The sequence below is a fragment of the Toxotes jaculatrix genome, chromosome 6, assembly GCF_017976425.1.
Source record: "Toxotes jaculatrix isolate fToxJac2 chromosome 6, fToxJac2.pri, whole genome shotgun sequence".
In the NCBI taxonomy this organism is placed as follows: domain Eukaryota; kingdom Metazoa; phylum Chordata; class Actinopteri; family Toxotidae; genus Toxotes; species Toxotes jaculatrix.
In genome coordinates this window covers 16,176,588-16,196,162 of record NC_054399.1, presented here as the reverse complement: position 1 = coordinate 16,196,162, position 19,575 = coordinate 16,176,588, and the positions used below count along the sequence as shown (strand labels likewise).

Genomic DNA, 19,575 nt, shown 5'->3' with positions numbered 1-19,575 from the left:
TCATCTTTGTATTCCAAAAAAACCCATATGGAGAGGGGTATTTTAAATCTTCAAGGGGGCGCCGTTGAGCCATTTTGCCCCGCCCAATTACAAAAACCCCATCAGAGTCTAGGACTAGCCCCCAAGAACGTGTGTATGAATTTTTATGATCATAGGAGGTTGTTAAGGTCATTACAAATCCAAACGTAATTTCACGGCGAGGGATCGCCAGTTGCCGCGCCGCCACACAGATGCCATTGCACCCAGCTTCACGGCCTTTATAATGTAGCTTCACCAAGTAGTTGGGAAGGTTGTAGAGCAGAAACCAAGCCGATGGTGTCAACTATTAAGGAGCAGTACACTTCAGAGTAAAAATAGGTCATTTCCTGTTACCAGCAGGGGACGCCACAAATAAGGCGAGAGTTTGACATATGGAGGCGTTCAGGGCAGAGCCCTGATCATGCTCATAAAGTTTGAAGATGTTTGGATAAAGTATGTGGACGTGAGAGCCATTCAAAATGTCATGGCAAATTCACCAAACGCCACCAAACTTTGGCGGGCCACAGAGGCCACGCCCTTTAACTTAGAGAAAACTCTGTGATAACTTTTGATCATCATGGTCTTGAGGTGAGGTCCACCAAATATGAAGTGGATCGGGTGAAATCCCTAGCACGAGTTCGTCCGCATACCAATGGTGTAATTCGCCAAAATGGCCAACTTCCGACCACAATGGCGGACTTCCTGTTGGGTTGAGGTCATGGTGTCAAGAGACTTTTTGGTGTGTCTCGGTATGATCAACATGTGTACCAATTTTCATGCAACTATGACAAACTAAGCCCAATGGGAGGGGGGTTTTGAAAATTTCAAGGGGGCGCTGCGGAGCCATTTTGCCCCCCCCATTTACAACGACCACAAAATATCAAATTTTTCACCAGACCTGATGAGTGTGCAAAATTTCAGGCGTTTTAGAGCATGGGAAGGGGTTGAAAAATGCAGTTGTTTGGGAGGACAAATAATAATAATAATAAACATTAGAATTACAATAGGGCCTTCGCACCACTCGGTGCTCGGGCCCTAATAATAATAATAATAATAATAATAAACATTAGAAAAACAATAGGGCCTTCGCACCACTCGGTGCTCGGGCCCTAAAAACATTATGATTAATTGAGTAGTAACAGTAGATTAAGAGTAGTAAATTAATTGGCATCAATTCTGATGACCAACAGTTCATTGTTTTTAACTTAATGTTTCGAGTTAATGCCAGAAATTCATTGGTTCCAGCTTCTTAAATATAAACATTTTATTGATCAAACACTTAACTGATTTGAGAAAATAACTGCAAGATTACTCAGCTATGAAAATAGTTGCTACTGGTAGCCCTAAATATATCAGAATACTGCTGTGACAATTAATGAGAGAAAAGAGCTGGTTAAAGAAAATAATGATAAAAAGATAAAGGTTTCTTTTAACAGGAAGACAGAAGGAAGACAGGAATATAAACAAAGATGCCCTAACTCTCAACCTCCTTAATTTTGGTTGTACCTTAGGTTTGGTTGTAATGTTGGTAATGCAGGAATCATCATATCCTTTGTTATTGCTTATTTCTTACATTTCATTTCACCCTGGATAACTGCATTAGCTGAATGTCAGAAATGTAAATGTGTGTGAGGGTACAGAGGGTTTCCTGCTCCTATGTCAACATTTCCCTTTCCCTCCTTTTGGCATCTCCCATGCATTTTCACAGGCAATTTCAAAGTGGCTCTTTATAGATTCCATGCTACGCTACATCGCACTGCATCCAAGCCGAGGTTCAGAAAACCGCCGCGGGTTGAAGGGGGGGTAGGGTCCACATGGTCCCAAAGGACTCAACCCCTTAGTATCTACTCTGCATGTGACAGCTATTGTCCAAAGAGGCACCAGCTCCATCTCTCTACACAAATGCACACAAAGAAAGAAAACATGCAAAAACTGTGATATCTTTCTAAATGAATTCTCCCACGAAAGTTTTATCTTAGGATAGTGAAAAAATAATGTTGTATATGTCTAAGAGCAGTGACCTGAATAAGACATCACAACAGATGCAGCTATGTGGTTGTAAAGAGCACCAAGTTGAAGGTTTGGCAATATGAAAATAAAGACCAATATGTCAACTTAAGTTTTTTTTTTTTTTTTAAATCTTAATACCTTTCATGTCTTATTTCAAGTACTGTGACTTGCCTTGTTTTTGAAAGGTACTATACAAAATAAAGTTGCCTTTCCTAAGTAACAGCCAACTGTTTTTGTTAGAATTGAGCAGGGGTCAGAGTCAACCCAGAAACCCAGAAAATAAACCCTGAGCCTTTCTGCGGTAGATGAACACCAACATGGCTGAAGCTGAGAGTGTGACGAGGGAGAGAAAGCCAGCCAACGCCAACCTCTCTCCTTCTGCTCTACAGTGATTTATCTTCTTCCTGCAACTGGGGCAGAGATGGAGGAGGGGGTGTGCAGGATAGGGTGTCCTGTCCCCAAAAAAAAAAAAAAAAAAAAAAAAAAAAAAAAGCCATCCCTGCCCCCCCCTCAAACACCCCACTGCCAAACCCTGGAGGCCTGCTCCACTTCTAACCACCTGGTTGACTTTGCTGCAGTGTGTGTGTGTAGCTGTGTGTGCATGTATTTTTTTTTGGGGGGGGGGGGGCTTCACCTGGACTTGGAGAGAGAGATGAAACCACAATGAGGGCTAAAAATAAAAAGGGCCAAATTTCAGTCAGAGGATATAATAGTTTCATTGCAGGCGGATGCGGCAGCGCTTAATTCTGTCACACTGAAGAAGCTTTGTTAAGCTTGACTGAGGGCATAATTTTCTCTCCCTAAATTAAAGATGAAATGTCTACATTTTGGCCCTGTGATTATCATGGGAACCTGTCAACAGAAATATCCCAAGAAGGAGGGGCTAGATGAAAAATGCATCTGCAGTTCGGAGCAGACCAAACCCGTGTGGGGATTTTAGTGTGATACTTATAGATGCATGACTTAAAAAAAAAATCAGCCCATCCAGTTGCTCTCTATGAGTGGTCACATAAGGCGGGGATGACAGGAAACTGTTGTAAAGGAAGAACAAAATTGTACACTCTAGTTCTGCTTTGATTTTAACAGAAGTGTTGACTGATCGTCTTTTTCTTGACATGCTAAACCGCACATAAGAAAATAAATGCATACACACAAAGGTTTGATGTAAAATTATAACCCAGATCATTATAAATTATAAGACAGTCATAATTTGTAAATATCTGCATATTGTTTACAATTCCCCCTGTAATTCTGTAAATAATGATTATTTAACATTCAGCAGATTTTGTGTTTTATTTTTTCGTGTATTAGTTTTACTGTATTCAAACTACACTGAACAGAACTACTGTGCAGCCCTAAATAAAGGACAGGAATGTGACAACATAATTTGTAGAGTGACTAGTTTCTGAAAGATCTGCTGGAGGACAAATTTCCTCCTTTGGGTGCAAAATGACAGACAGGAAGCAGAACATCACATAATGCAGCACTGATATGAAAACACTCAACTCAGCACTATGAAATAAAACAGGAAGTGTTTCCAGCTTTATTAAGGTGGGCTGTCCTGTTTCACACAAGTTGTCAGATTTAAGTTTCAATGACTAACTTCTGGTGTTGATGTTGTCATATGAAAATACAATATTACCAATTCCTTACAATGCTTAACTGTGGAAACTACACAGTGCACACAGTGTCACCAACTTTTGCACAAACTGAGACACCTTTGTTCATTGTTATAAATGTGGCTGTAAATGTCACTATTGGTTTCACTGCCTGAAAGCAGCTGCTACCTAAACTACACGTGATAATACTTGAAGAACGTGTCAAATATCATGACAACATATAAATACCAAATACAGGAACAGCGATCACAAGTGGTATATTTGCTTAAGAACCCTTCAAACCACAACTTCAAAAATGACAACTGGGTTAGATCAGCAACACCTCAGTGTCAGTCTCTACCAAACATGAATTACACTAAGCATTACTATTTCAAACTGCCGGGGTATTGCACTACATGGTGTTATTTTGTACACACTGTCTACATGGTCACCTGTTCTCGGAGACGATTGGTCTCCTCCTGGTATTCAGCCAGCTGTTTCTTCCACTGCTCCACGCTGCTGTTGGCTTCCTGCAGTGCTGCCACCAGCTTGCTGTTACTGTCCTGCAGGGTGAAGAGCTCAGCCTCCAGGTTTATCTCACACATGGACCTGAGGAGAAGCCACAGAAAGGCAGTTTAATTTAAACGTCTAATAGTTTTTTTTTTTTTTTTTTTGGCCACTTTGGGGCAGGGGAGCAACACAGACATAATATCACTGTATAAAGTTCTTATGGTTAACAAAAAGTTGCCTAATTACACATTCAGCATACATGGAACATTAACGTTCATTTGGAGTTGTGTTTTGCCAGCCAGCAAATTTAGGTCCAATACTCTCATTTAGCTGTTTCTGGTCTCTAACAACTCCTGAGGGAAATATCAGGCTCTCCAGCAGCTAAATGCACCATTTGTAGAGCCGTGGCGAACCGCAGAGCCAGAGGTTAATTCTTGGTGCATTTGTCACCAAGAAAGATGCTTTCCACATTCCACATCTGATCTACTGTTAATATAAAAATTATTGATCTGTGCAGCTTCATTCTGGTTAGATGTTACTGTGAGAAAGAAACATTCTTCTCTGCGAGGAAAATGCAGGAGATAATGAGGAAATGAAGTGAAACATTTATATTATACTGCACCAGCTGTTTGGAGAAATGTGATGGGACATTTTATTAGATTTTAAGGAGCCATGAGTCCATAGATTTCAATAGTTTCAGAGAAGTTTGAAACTTGTAATTGTCTGACTTGTACTTTTCATGTCACTTTATCTTTTATTTCTACTGTTTTACAGCAAAATCCTGCACAGGTGATTCTACTAAGTCCAACAAGGCTCCATAAACTCCTCTCCCCAGTGAGTGTAATAAAAATACCAGCATGGTAAAGCCATGTTAGATTACATGTTATATCACATTATTCACTATAGTTGGTTGTTTCAGGTGTTTATACGATTTTTTAAATCAGTGAGGATTGTAAGTGAGATAAGATAAGATAAGATAACTGGCTAAAGAACAGAACAGCACACACCTTTAACAGTGGAAAATTATACCATTGGGTACTATGTAAAAAACAAACTGACACGGGTAATGTGTTCTTCTTTATTAAGAAGGGAAAAAGAGAAATCAGGGGCTGTGTGCTGATAAAGGTCAGGATTCAGAGGAGGTATCTGTTAAACCAGAGAGCTTTCAGATGAGAAGATGGAGTTTAGGAAGCTGAGTCTTTGTCATGACAACCAAACGAACAGCTTGGCAACCATAAAACGCCTCACCATAGCAACAGGAGACTGCATAGTCAGACAGTCAGAAAATAAAATCACTGGGACAAGATGTAAAGCAGCCAAGGAGTGTTTTTTTTTTTTTTTTTGGCTTCCTGGTCTCAGGTGGAAGCCTGAGTGATCAATAATAATAAACACACACACAAGCCCACATTGAAACATGTGACACAAACAAAAACAAAAACAAACAGCGCTGCAGATGGGGGAGAGGGAGTGTCCACCTGTAGCATCGTTTCCAGGCAGACTACACTGGCTACATTTGCTTTGTGGGAAAATGCTTTTATACTGACTCACTGCTGCTTTTCTAGGTAATCAGAGCTGTATTTCTAAAGAACTGAAAGTGAGTCTTTCTTACACACCAGCCCAGCCAGTCTGTGATGCTTCCTAACAAAAATAGGGGTACGGGTAAGCTGTTTTCGCTGAGTGGACTGCTCAATCACTGCTGTTAAGGGAACAGCCTGTATTTCATTACTTTTAGTATGAGTCAAGCTGCAAATACCCTGAATCAGTGGTATCCACTCCTGATCCTGATGAACCACAGCAATGAATATTTTCCATTTCTCTATACTCTGCCCACACCCAGTCTAAATGTCTAATCTAATGTTATAATTTCACCTTTGTTATTTCTATCTATTCACATACACCTGCACATACAACATCTATTGCATGTCTGTACATCCTGGAAGTAGGATCCTTCTACCACTTCTCTTAACAAGATTTCTGCTTTGGTTTTTTTCCCTTTAATTTGTCCCTTGTGAGTTCTTCCATATTTGTTGAAGTGCAATATTTGGCTGCTGCAGTCTTCTTTAACTTTGGATTCACTCTGTGTGTGGAATAGTGACCATATGGGCACCAGAATTTAATCTTCAGGTAGAGGGAATGTGATGATTAGCTCTGCTACAGCTACATCTTACTGGTCTTTCCAGTTTACAATGCAATCTGAATTTTCTACTCCAGTTCTTTGGTACCTTTTTTTTCCAAGTAGCCGCACTCAATTCTGAAAGAAACCCCTAAGTTTTTGGTCATCACTATTCAGGTTTGTTTGTAAGAGAGATGTCTCAAAAACCTGTGAGCAGCTTTCAGTGAATTTTGGTGAACATTTCCTCACAAAGTACTGTTATGACTTCAATCGAACAATTCTGAAAAAAAAGCATTGTGATGCAGATTAACATTTTAAAACATTTTCACTGTATAATAACAAACCTGCAGCCTTACCAGAGGTAAAAGCACCCTTTATTCTTGAAATACTTTGCAGTTTAATGGCATGTAATCGTCATTTCCTTTCCTCCTTTAACAGAGAACAGGAATTTAGCGTTTTGAGTCAGTACCATTCACTGTTCAGAGCTCAGCAAAGTGCTTGGGGTATTTACATGTGCTCATTGCCAAGCTGAGGTTTAGACACTAGACACAACCTCTGTCGTAAATTTCCAAACCCTAACGAGTAAAATTTCCATTTCAGTACTCCCACACACACGCATCTGCTGCTCTCTCTGTTGTTTCATTTTAATGTGTATTTTAAGTTTGTGTGTTTCGGGTATCATTGTTATGGATTGTTGTTATTATTCGTATGCGGTGTAGTTTGGTGCAAGCCAAATACTCTTCCATAAACATCAGAAGTTCTGAGGATAAATTTTCACCCAAAGCTGTCTCTTGCTTTCTTTTTTTCCTCTAAATCAAATATAGGTAACATATGCATGTTTGGTCCTTGCCTCCTGATGGAGGCAGATCACACTGAACATCCAACAACAGAGTGCACTAACTAGTTCCTGAACAACAAAAAAAATGATCATCATTACCCTTCAGACAACATCTTCTTGACCCGCTCCTTCTCTGCTGTCAGCTCCACCTCTGCGCTCTTACTGCGAAACAGCTTCTCCTCGCCCGGCCCGTTAACTGTCAGCAGGGGTGGAGAATGACGCTCCTCCGACAGCTCCTACATCAACAACACATGAACCAACAACACAATGACAACACAAACAGGACATAAGTTCTGTTAAAAAGGTAGCAGCTCTGTAGCACGACATCAGTTTAGCTCAGTACAAGGGCTTCTTGGAAATCAATGTAAAAGAGAGAGGAGCTGATTTTTACCACTTTCTGACATTTCTTAGACCAAATAACTGATTTATTAATCAAGAAAATTGCAATCGATTGTAATCAGTAATGTTACACTGTTGATATTAATTTGATTTTGGCTCTGAGGCCCAGGTTTGAAATGTTGATAGGCCTATTAGTCTCTATATTCAGATTTGTCATCAGAACAAAGCCAACACAACACAGCAGCAAGACAGGACAGAACTCCACCTGTCAGTGCTTGATATGTCCCATCTGGGCTCCTGTGCACAGCAGAGCAAGCAGCCATGTGTGGAGCCCAGCTGCCTTCTCTTCATACAGCCTCAGAGATCTGATTGGACTCTGATTCAACAGGAAATGACTGAAATACAGTTCCTCATTCCAAGGGTTCATCTGGCATTTGTGTGCATGCACATAAAAATAATGCACATGCTGGTATCGGCCTGCAATGTGCAAGTCTGTAGAGATTACAGATTGGGCTGTATAGAGATTACATACACTGCACTTTATTTTCTCTAGTTTTAGTTTAAAAAAGTAAAAAGAAAAAAGGTAATCATTTAATTACAAAAGTAATCTTCAACAATGGGGCCATTCAGTAGATTAAAGTTGAGCTTCATCCTGACCTATATCTCATATATTGCAGCTACATTGTAAAGGTAATCATCTAAAGATAATCTGATCTAACATTTGATGAGATTAAGTCTTTCATTCATGCCTTTTTGATGTTTTTGTTAAGTTGAACATATGACAGTACTGAACTTTAGTTAGAGCAAAGAATGGATCTGCAGTTATAGCACAATGTTGTGAACAGATATAGTTGTTGGGAGATTTGTAAGTCCAGCCTTCATATTCATTCATATTTTTTATTATAGGTAAACTGCTATATCTGAAACATAAAAATCAGCAGCCATTGTCTTTGCATTCTTTTTTTTTAATCTTACCTCATTAGACATCTCCTAGAGTAGAAAATAAAGGATAAACAAACTGAATGGTGATACAGTACAAGTAGAACCATTCATCTTCCTCTCATGTCAAAAAGAGACTCTGGATATGACATTACAGCATGCAGATGGCTTGACTCCAGCCTGGCACAGTCAAGTCTAACCAATCTGCTTTGATATTTTCCTTCCCCGCTGCCCAGAAATGGGTTCAAGCTTCCTTTCACGCAGTTTTGGGAGCCATTTTCCTCTATTTGAGGCTGTGTGTGTGTGTGTGCTCAGCCTCCCTTTTTTAAAGTGTGCAGATGAATTAGCTCAGGCACATTTCTGCACCCCCAATTGCCTTCTGTCTTCGTCTTTCTGAGTAGCAAACTAAACCTGAACTTGTCAAAGACCAAGTGCCTCAGTGAAGCACTACAATCCTGCACTTACAGTAGAAAAAGCTTGTATTATTAATTTAAGCGAGCCTGGCTATATTCCCGTGAGGACGATGGTTTATTATCTGTAGCTCAGCAGCTCTTTGGCTGTCTTTATAGATGGATATGTAAATAAAATATACAGCCAACTCCACGATGTGGATGAGCACAGTGTCCAGAGGAAGGAACCAGAGAGAAGGAAAAATCAAAGCTAAGGAAACTCCAGTCCGACCCCAAAGCCAACAGATCGGCTGTGCATATCCCTGAATAATTCACACTGTGGATCATGTTTAAGTCATAAATGGGATTACAGTACAAATTTACAGCAGTTTTTCTGTATGTTGTTCACTAACAGGCTGAGTGGGAACAAGGCAGACATTAGAGCCAAACCTGCAAATGAGCAACTACTAATTAGCCTGAGCTCAAAAGGACCAATGAGGAATTTTCACTTCTAAAGGACATGGATATTCTGGATATTCAGTAACATCAGTGAAGTATGTATTCTGGACTTTCTCAGTTTTGAGGAATGAATTTCAGACAGTGGCTGGTGAATTTAGATGCATGTTGCCATAATCTGTACATCTTGAGTAAAATGTGCAGATTAAATTACGTTTTGTTGCTGCTGACGTTAACAAAGCATTTTCTCTTTTGCAGCAAACACAAGCTGTGCTCTGAAGCTAAATTTGTTATGAAGTCAACTTTGATCAGACTCTAGATGAATTATTGAGCATAATAGTCCATGCAACACTAAGTCTATGAACACAGAAGACAAAAAGAAGATGGTTGTCTTTGTATTGCTGTTTGATTGTGGGGTGGAGTGTGTGTTATAACGCACCTGGGAGAGCTGAGAGATGAATATGTCCCATGATGCACCAGAGAGGGAAGGAGCAAATGAGGAGAAAGAGAAAAAATGGTTATTAGATAATCAGAAGTATGCATGAAGCTCATTATTTTCATTACGCAGTGATCTGTCCTGTTCCCTGTTCATGAAAGCTTTTCTGTTTCCAACATTGAATCTTTCTGCACAGGAATTAATGGATTTTATGTTTCTGATTTGTTTTGAGTTAAGAGAAGAAGAGGGCAGTCACTGTAACTGAATGCTGAAGAGACAAAGGAAACAAACTGTATCAACATAGGAAGAAGAGGTCAGAGATCCGCCCACACTGTTTTGAGTGACAGGCAATGCCAGGGAAATACAGCAACTGTGAGTGCGTAGCCACGAAGATGGAGACAGAATAAATTTAACATTATTTTAACAACAACTCAAACGCCAAAGCAGCAACTTTTTTAGGGGGCTTGAGTTGTAATTGATGGGATCCCAGATATTTTAAATACTACACTGCTTTCCTGAGAGCTTTTCATCAAGACATCTCTGCACCACTTACACTGTTTACTTATTTATCTGAGCATCAGTCCATTTGCTCCCTTAGCTTTATAAAGCTCCCGTTTCTACACTGTGTGTTTCACTGAGACCACAAAGCTGCTTTATTTATTCATGTGTCCATGCTTATGATTCTCTTAAAGCACCTGTATTCCCTGCACACACACACACACACACACACACACACACACACACACACACACACACACACACACAATCACAATCACGCACACCTCCTTTTTGTTGGTTTTAATGGTTTTAAGTCAGTGGTTTAAAACATTGATGATCTGCCTCTGCATAGATACCAGGTGTGGGAGGAGATGTAAAGGAAAAAAGCTCCAATCAGCAGGCGCAAACAAATGACAGCTGTAACCTGTCAGAGGAGGGAAACAGTGTCTGTATCCTGCTGTGCTTACACTGCTGTTGAGTTGATTAATGGACAGAGATGTTATTTCTTCTGTACTGTTTTTTCACATTTACTTTCACTGTGTAGCTCAGTGGTACCCAGCCTTTTGCTGTCTGACAAATACCACAACCCAGTCAGATGGCCCGCCCAGGTAGATTAAGACCTGCACAGGTAGATAAAATCACTCGGTTTCATCTGATTTAATTCTTATAGTAGAATGCCTTATTTCAGTCTTTTAAAACTAACTATGTGACCTATCTAGGCCACATGAGCTGCAGTAAGAGTGGGAACGAAAGCGAGGGGCTTTTCAGTGAACTGCTGGAAAGCTAGAGTCTACCAACAGTCTGCATGTGAGGCGTTTAGAGGACATCTGTAAATTGTCGCTACAGAAAATAACCTGGGTTACACTCTGCCCCTGTAAAGTGCATGAGTCATGCACAGTGGTCACACACCAAGCCACCCACCACCACAAGTAAATTCTCAACCTGTGGGAAATGAGTACCCATCAACTCATTGATCAACACCACACATCATGTTCAAAATATGTTGTTTATTTCAACTATTTATTTAATTGATTTCATTTTGTTTTTAATTGATTTTAAACTGGCTGTTATCAAACACCACTTAACACAATTCAACCAAATAAAAATGGATATTTCAACAATAGTCTGTTTATAATGCAAACTTTGCAGTAGTTCTGCTGCCATTTACACTGGCAGAGCTCAGACCTTTCAACCTTTTATCCATTAATTAAAATAATCTTTTATGACTTGAATCCTCATCTGTAGCATCTAGTTTGACATTTTGGATAATAGGCTTATTTGCTTCCATGCCGAGAGTTAAATGTGAGGATCTCATATCTGTACGGTAAATATATGATATTGACCTTCTCATCTAATTCTCCAAAAGAAAATGAATGAATTTCCAAAATTTTCTTTGAGGTGTTATCAACTTATTAAGGATAATGGAGGCGTGCTGTGATCAATCAGCCCATCATAGCCGGTAATTTAATGGTTATTGGGACAGTAAACATTCTAAAGATCAGCTTCACATCAGTTAAAATGAGCAGCCGTACAGGTGATTGTGTTCATTTTTAAGTTTGTAGTTTTGTAGAATTCACCGAATTCACATATCTGTTCTAATTTTTCTGTAACAGACAGGAACTTCAGAGTTTTCTGGTCCCTCTGCCTGTCAGGTTATGTCGCCCTAATACCTGTGATCACATTTTTTTTGGATGGAATTACAACTGAAATTTTATTTGATGGCTAAAAACCTTTTACAAAATGTTCTTTGGAAATTTGCAGAGAGAAAAATAACAGTGATATGGAAAGCATAAGATGACTTTACTACTTACCTATTTGTCTATTATCTTTGGTGACGCATATAAATACATTTTTTCAGCAGAGCCAGATGTGACAGTAGAGAACACACCTGCAATGACCTGGTATATACATAAACATATATAAAAATAAATCTGTTTATTATCTTTGCACTTGTTGACAATGCTCTCTGTATTGCTCTATTTATCATTCTTCATTTTTATCTCACTGACTTCACCATCTCCTCCTCCATCTTATCTCTGCAAACAAACCCGAAAGCTGAAGCTTTACTGACTGCAGATCCCCTGCTGCCAACCACATATCACGCTTAGAATATGTGATTTGTAAAGCCTGAGGCTGCATAGATACAGCTCTGCAATACTGTCGATTGGTTAATAACCAGGGCTGTTACTGACCAGCTGGAGGTGATGTAAACCATACTGATACACTGGGTGAAGGAGAAAATAAAAACAGTGCATGATACTGCAGCTTTCCTCCATAAATGTATAAATCATCGTTTTCTCTATGTTTGTTATGTTGTTGTTTATCACGATGTAAGATTTACATATTCTGCTGTGGCTGTATTTTTGCTTACAGTATTATTACAAAATGACCTCCCTCTGTTTCTCCCTTCTGAAAAAAATTTTTTGGTTCCATTCACTAACCTTTAACTCAAGCATAGCAGTTTGATAAATAGTTGCGTACTTAAAACTCTCAACAGTAATCTGTCTTCTTTTTGTTCTCAATATGTCAAAGGTGTTGGTAGAAAGCTTTAAAAAGCAAACACAGTTTGGTATATAAAACCCAAATCAGCCTTAATGGAGCTCTAAACATATATTATAGCCAGTTTGGATCCCATCAATACTTGGCTGCACTTCATACATAAAGTACCATCATGCACTCACACACCATAACAGCTTTGATTGGGTAATATTTCTATATTACACAGGTTCAGACACTCAGCAGGAATATGTTTTACAACATGCAAGGGTGACTCAGAAGTGAGAAGATGTGATAATAACCACAACACCACCTCTACAACACCTCTGTGTTTACTGCCTGACACAAAATCAATGACTGTTGTCTTATAGAGAAATCAGTACAGGCTGCTTCTGACCTTGACTGACTTTTATTTTTCTCTTAAAAGCCTGGCCCAGCACTCAGCAAAATCTCTGGTTGCCATGGGAAAGCAGGAACACTCCTGCTTGCTGTCCTGTCACTGACCTTGACCTTTGACCTCTGTGTGGTTTTGGACCCTGCACATCACAGTGACACAGTGGGAATGGATTCACCCTTTTATGAGATTGAGTCGTTTCCTCACTATAATGAAAAATGAATTAATTCATTGTTTTCCATTTTTGTTCCTATTTAAGGACACATAAACAGTTATGATTTTGTGTGTGTGTGTGTGTACCACTGGTGGAATGTTACTACATACATTTACTCAAGTACTTCAGAGTAGGTTTGAGCTCCCTCATATACTACTTTCTCCTTCTCCTTCCCTGCAGTTCAGACAGAATATTGTACTTTTTACAGCATTATATTGGTTTCACAGCTTTAGTTACAACTTACATTGTATATTAAGATTTTAATATCACCTTAAACATAAACTCCAGTACAGTGTTATAAACTAAACTACCAAACTCAACAGAAATAGTTAAAGTTAGCTGCAACTCAACCAACTGCAATAGTAAAATGTATCAGTAACTATCCAGTAAAAACCTGGGGTCATTTTTCTACAGACTGAGTACTTTTACTTATGATACTTCAGTATAAATAAATATATCTCGCTGATAATACTCATGTACTTTTACTTAAGTAAGAGTTTGAAAGCAGTTTTCACATTATGGTATTTCTACTCTAACTTAAGTAAAGGATCTTAGTAGTTCTTCTACCACTGCTGTTTGTCATGCAGGGGCAAGAAATTCATTTCACACATGTATACAACAGTCTAGAATTGCAATATCAGCACAGAACACGAAAACAAAAAACAAAACAGGATCAGCTGCTTTTAAAACTATTCTTCACAGAGTTTTTGTTCAGGCATGTTCATTCTCTTTTTTGTCCTTCATGTCTTTCCCTGAATTCTACACTTTGTTTTTCTTTGTGTTTTTTTTAACTGTTTTTATTTGCGTAGCAATGATAACTAAAAAAGTGCTATACAAATACAATTTCTGGTGGCCCGAGTGGTTAAGACATGTAGCATTTTTACTAATTTACAAAGATTTAAATCGCAAAGTCAGCTTTTGCCTACTACTGCTATTATATTGTAGTTGTTTCTATGAACATTAAGAGCTATCAAAAAGACAGTAATTGACAAATGTCAAATACACAGAGGCATCAGCAAACTAAACCATGGTCGTAATTGTTAATATTAATCAAAATATGACAAATTAAAGCCAAATTTGCAGTTTAAAGACATTAACAGGACATTTCTCACCTCAGACTGAACCAAATTACAGTGTAGAGTGATTAGAGACACAGTATTGCAGTATTTTGCTTATTTTTCAGTGGGCTCTACCTAATGATGTAAAGCTATGAATGCAAAAAGACAAAAGATACATTAACTCCAAAGATGGACGCTGATTAAGGGAAAATTATTGATCCATTCAACCTTTGACCTTCCATTCTCAGGTCTGCCAACTGTTCAGCTCAGTCCAGACATTAATACTCTGATACACGGCCCCTGAAATTGTGAAAAACAATATTTAATAAAAGTTTATTGTTAAATGTCAGACAGCTTGAAAAAATATTGTTCCATTTCTGCTATGGACTTCTTGTGCTATTGACCTTCTTGGTATTGATGCTTGTGTTTGTCGTATCCATGAGTGTTTTTTCTTGGCTGAGCTAAATAAATAGACAAGACAAACCATCGGCTCTTATCTGAGTGTCTCAGAGCCGAGGTCGTGGTTGGCAGTGTGACTCTGCAGTCTCTCAGACCTGCTGAGTGGCTCTTTGTAAAGACTTATGCACAGTGCACACACACAAAAGCATTTCCAAGCACTCTACCCTGTTTTGAATCTATGTCGTTACAACAACTAAGCATACTCTTTATGCTGGTACTTGGCAGAACTAGGCAGAACAGTCACGTCCTCCCAGCCCCATTGTGTACTAGTTGTGTGTTACTGTTGATGCTGTAAATGTCAGAAGAACTGCCCCAGGAAATATCTCTCTGTCTTGTAATCTATTTGTAATGTCATCACTGGGCGGTTTTTGTGAGGGAGAAAAGGTGAAGGACAAAAAGTTTCTACGCCTAACTCTCACTCGTGAACCTCAGAGTTATCAAGTCCAGTAAGAAATCAAATGCGCTGGCAGGATATAAGCTGGCCATTGTCCTCTCGGCAGCAGCAGCCAGATTCTCTTCAATTATGGATGAATCAGCTCCCCTCCCAGCCTCCCCCCTTCTCCCGATCGCTCATTCTTCTTTCTTTCAGTCCTGGCCATTACTGCCCCTCCAAACACCTTCAATGCTGGTGTCTCTTTCTGCCTCCCATCTCCATTTGTCATGCATGAAATCTTTTAATGGACTTAACCAATGGGAGAAATAATGGAGCAGCCAGATGGGGATCCATCTAATCCCTCGTGGTTCTGTATATGTTTAAAATAGAAACACAGCCACTGAGTTCATTGTCATATTACTGCTCCACTGTTGTATTGGTCTGTGAATTTCAACAAACAATGTCATGCTCCTTTAAAGTCACAAGTTCAATTGCTGCGACCCAAATCTGTTGGGCCATGTCCAGACATGCAGGCAATTTCAAGTTTTTCATGTTTAAAATGTTTGTTAAAAATTTTCACCCGCAGTGTAATCTTTTCAGATTTTATATATCATAGCCAATTTTACTCCCATAAAGGTCAATTCACCCAAACATTTTTAACAAAAATATTTGACACCTTATTACCTACAATGTAAACATTCCTTTGTTATTATGTCTGATTAGGCTTTAGCATTTAACAAACATGACCGATTGACTTCTTTGATATTTTTGTCAGATTTGTTCTGCTGGAACAACTTTTTTGAGTACAACCAACTATATGAAGTTTCCATTTTCTCCCTGGGAAATCCAGCCAAAATGACCAAGAAAACGTGGGCAGACACACAAAAGTACAGCAGTGCTTTACCTGTGGAGCTGCAATGTTGAGCGCAGGGCTGGCCAGTTCAAACCTCTCCTGGGATTTCTCTCTGGCAAGACGGGCCGCCTCCTTCACCTCTTTAAACTGCTCTGCAAACTGGAGGTGGAGGGAGAGACAGAAATCACACTGTGTGTGTCAAGATACTTGTCTGAACGTATATAATAATGTTGGTTTATCAAAAAATGTAAAATATCTCAGTTACCTTTTCTCTACCTATCACTTCTCTATCTTGCCTCAGAGGAATATCAGGAGGTCAGAGGTACATTTACTGTGATCTCTGACTCGAAATTATTAGTTAAACAAGATGTAATGTAATTCACAGAATAACAGCTTGTGCAGAATGTGTGAAAAATTAAATAAAACTTTTTCTTAACACTTTCTGTCATAGCAAGTTGAGATTTTGGACACAATATTGTGAAAAAAGCATCCTGTAAAATATGTGTCATGGTGAGGAAAAGAAAAAGTGTGTGTCTTTTTGTAAGCGTATCCAGCTGCATCAGAAGCTGAAACAAAGATGTGTTAACACAAAGTGAAAACAGCCCCTTGATCATCCCCTCACTCTCCTGCTGCATAGTCCACCTACTCTCTGTGTGTGATCACTAATAAATGAAAGAGTCTTTGTAGTATTTTGTTTGAATGTTGCTGCACTGTTTGTGTGTGATGTTTACCTGGTGTAACTGCTGCTCTGTGGAGAAGCCCAGGCCATAGACGGTGTTGGCCCGGCTGTCTGCCCACTGGCCAAACTTCTGGGAGGTTTTGGTGAAGGTCATGTTGGGGGTGATGGTGCTGTTGATGATGGCCTGGCACCACAGAGAATAAAAGCAGTAATAAATAGCATTAATAAAAAAAGGTGGATCAGTTATCCTGCTACGAGAAGTGGGACATAGTTATAACAAATATTTGACATTAATAACATAAATAAGAACAAAGCAAGAACAGAGAGGGATATTATACCTGAAGTATTAAATATCTACATTAGAGGGAGAAGCGGAGAACCCCCTGGGAATATGGGTTGGATAATTCAAATATTCAAGCAAACCCATGCCTGCAGAAGCTGTGATGAAGGTGCACTGACACTGAGTCTGCCATAACTAGCAGATGTGCTGCACATGTACTTACCTACTGCAGTTAGACGAATGCATTTATCAGACTACTTTGCAAGCTAAAAAAAAGCCTGTTTTCAACAGAAGGTAATTTTCAAGGACAACCACCATAAAAAATTCCTGTTATCTTCAAATGCCAAATTCATTACAGCACATTGTTCCTTTTCTTCGTATTTTCTTGACCAGAAAATAAGCTGTTTTTTGTCTGATTATCAAGAAGCCAACGATTCACTGTACAGCAGCTCATTACAGTAAACAAGCTGGTGTTAGAGCTTTTTTTTAGGTTTTTTTTTTTTTTTTTTATTAAGGTGCTCATCAGCAATAATAAATACAGAATCTGTAGCCTTTGTCATTGTGTCCCTTTAAGAATTTGCTACGTGCAGATAAAGACAACTTGTTTAACAATCAGGCCAGAGAAAGAAAGAGAGCTAAGTGAAATAGATTGTTGTGGTGTGCGATAATCGGTTCTGTAACATTCTCAAGTGAACAGTCTGATAAGGAGGATTGGTTGCCAAATACGGATTTCTTTAGTCTCTTCTCCAAAAGACTCTAATCTCAGAGGCTGGCTGATAACAACAAAGCACAACAGTGAGTTTCATTTTGGTGAAAACAAGATATCCCGTTAGTGTGGCAACTCCCAGGTGCCTCAATCTTATTGTGGATGTGGCATTACCAATGTGGATGTAAATAATCTGCTGACAATGTGCATGTTTCTCAAATGCATTCCCACCAATGACAGCAACATGCAAATGGGAAACAGATCTATTTCCTTTTAGTTCAAAGATCTCAGGATAGGAGCCACAGATTGGGCAGAATCAAATAATTTATCGGTCTCCTTCTTAACAATTCTCCTCTAAGAATCTACGCAGAAATGCTCCTAGTTTTTGTCATGACCTGAAAATGTCACCAGAAACCAATATGTGTATGTGTCTCCAAGTGAAGAAAGTCCAGCTTGCCCTTTTGTGACCTTTCCCTGCCTTCTGTCTCCTAAAGCCACACACAGCCTCTGGCCTGCACATCACTATTAAAAACATTCACGACAATGTTCGAATCAGAACCTGAAGCAGCATTTATGCTCATGTATCCGTGTATTTGTGTGTGTTGAACTTTCACCTTAGTGCCACCCACGCTGATGATGCGGTAGACGCTGCGGCTGGCATCGTAGAAGAAGGACACGGTGACGGCATGTTTGCTGGCCGGCAGCCAGTTGCGTTTGGTGGCCGGGTCAATCTGGAAGACATGAGCTCTGGCGCTGAAGATGGGTTGCTCCCTTTAAAACACACCACAGAACAACAAACCATGTTTACTTCATGTTACTGGTGTAAAAGAAGAGGGGCTTTCAGTTGTTTGGCTAAAGCTGCCACTGTCTGTGGCCCTCATCTATGTGTTTAGATTTGAACAAGCTGACTAGTGGCTCTCAACAATATGTTCTACTTAATTAAAATTAGCATAATGAAAAATATACAGCACATTTAAAGGGGAGTCAATGAACAGCTTAATGTACAAACCACAAACAGGAGGGTAGGAAACAACACTTGTAGGTACCACACAAAGAATTCTGTATTACAAAACCTTAGTACTGCAAAGTTTTAAATTATATTAAATTAAATATTTCACTTTTAAGTCCAGGTTTCGTGGCACGAATGCCATTAATTATCATTTTAACCTTGTTTCAACCCTTTGGACAAACCAGAATGCAAGAAAAAGCTTTTTCCATGTTGCATTTTATTATCTTTTTTTTTTAATCAAATTATGTTTCTTTATAGCTTCCATTAGTGCTGTATTCCATTACTCTGTGCTTGTTATTGTCCCATGTGCACCTGCTGGCAGTGGTGCAGTAGTAATATCCTTTCTTTAAAAATAGCTTGGTTTCCTTTTTGGACTGAAACATTTTCTTTCAAGTTAATTTCTACCTTTGTTTTTGTTTTGAGGGATAAGACTGAAGTCCTTGTGGTGGGGATTTATTTTACTAAAATAAAAAAGATTTTATGTATGATTGTATATATACATAACGACATGAGTGTAAGCATACACGGATTACCTTTTGCAGTGCACCTAATTTGTTTAAATGTTGCCCTATCAATCATTTTGTGCCCATACATGCTTCTGTCACCAGGAGCTGAATATATCATTTTCAGTCAGACCTCTTCATTCGTCACTCAGTGCTATCACAAACCGTGAGGTGAGCCAGAGGTCAAGAGCTACATACCTGATTTTTAGGAGACATAAATCTGCCTGCATGTGGCACTCCTCACTGAGCCAGATTCTCTGTGCAGAAATTCACCTCAGGGGATCTGAATTCAAAGGTTTTAAAGGTGAGCCAGCTTTAGAAAATCAGAGAACAGTTTCAGACTGTTTCAAACTGCATCCATCAAGATAATACACTGAAGCGAAGGGGTGGCTCTCCTCCTCAAACAC

General features: G+C 39.2%; 1 protein-coding gene across 3 annotated transcripts in view; it reads right to left on the bottom strand.

The window, feature by feature from the left end:
* Positions 1-19,575, bottom strand: part of LOC121183048 (homer protein homolog 3-like) — a 47,272-nt gene that overhangs the window by 12,362 nt on the left and 15,335 nt on the right. For all 3 annotated transcript variants that reach the window (XM_041039873.1, XM_041039874.1, XM_041039875.1), the window contains 6 exons: positions 18,271-18,427; positions 16,723-16,854; positions 16,043-16,150; positions 9,650-9,658; positions 7,187-7,323; positions 4,079-4,235 (listed from right to left, as the gene is read on the bottom strand). In XM_041039873.1, the coding sequence (XP_040895807.1) occupies positions 4,079-4,235; positions 7,187-7,323; positions 9,650-9,658; positions 16,043-16,150; positions 16,723-16,854; positions 18,271-18,427 (700 nt within the window). The remainder of the gene's footprint in view (positions 1-4,078; positions 4,236-7,186; positions 7,324-9,649; positions 9,659-16,042; positions 16,151-16,722; positions 16,855-18,270; positions 18,428-19,575) is intronic.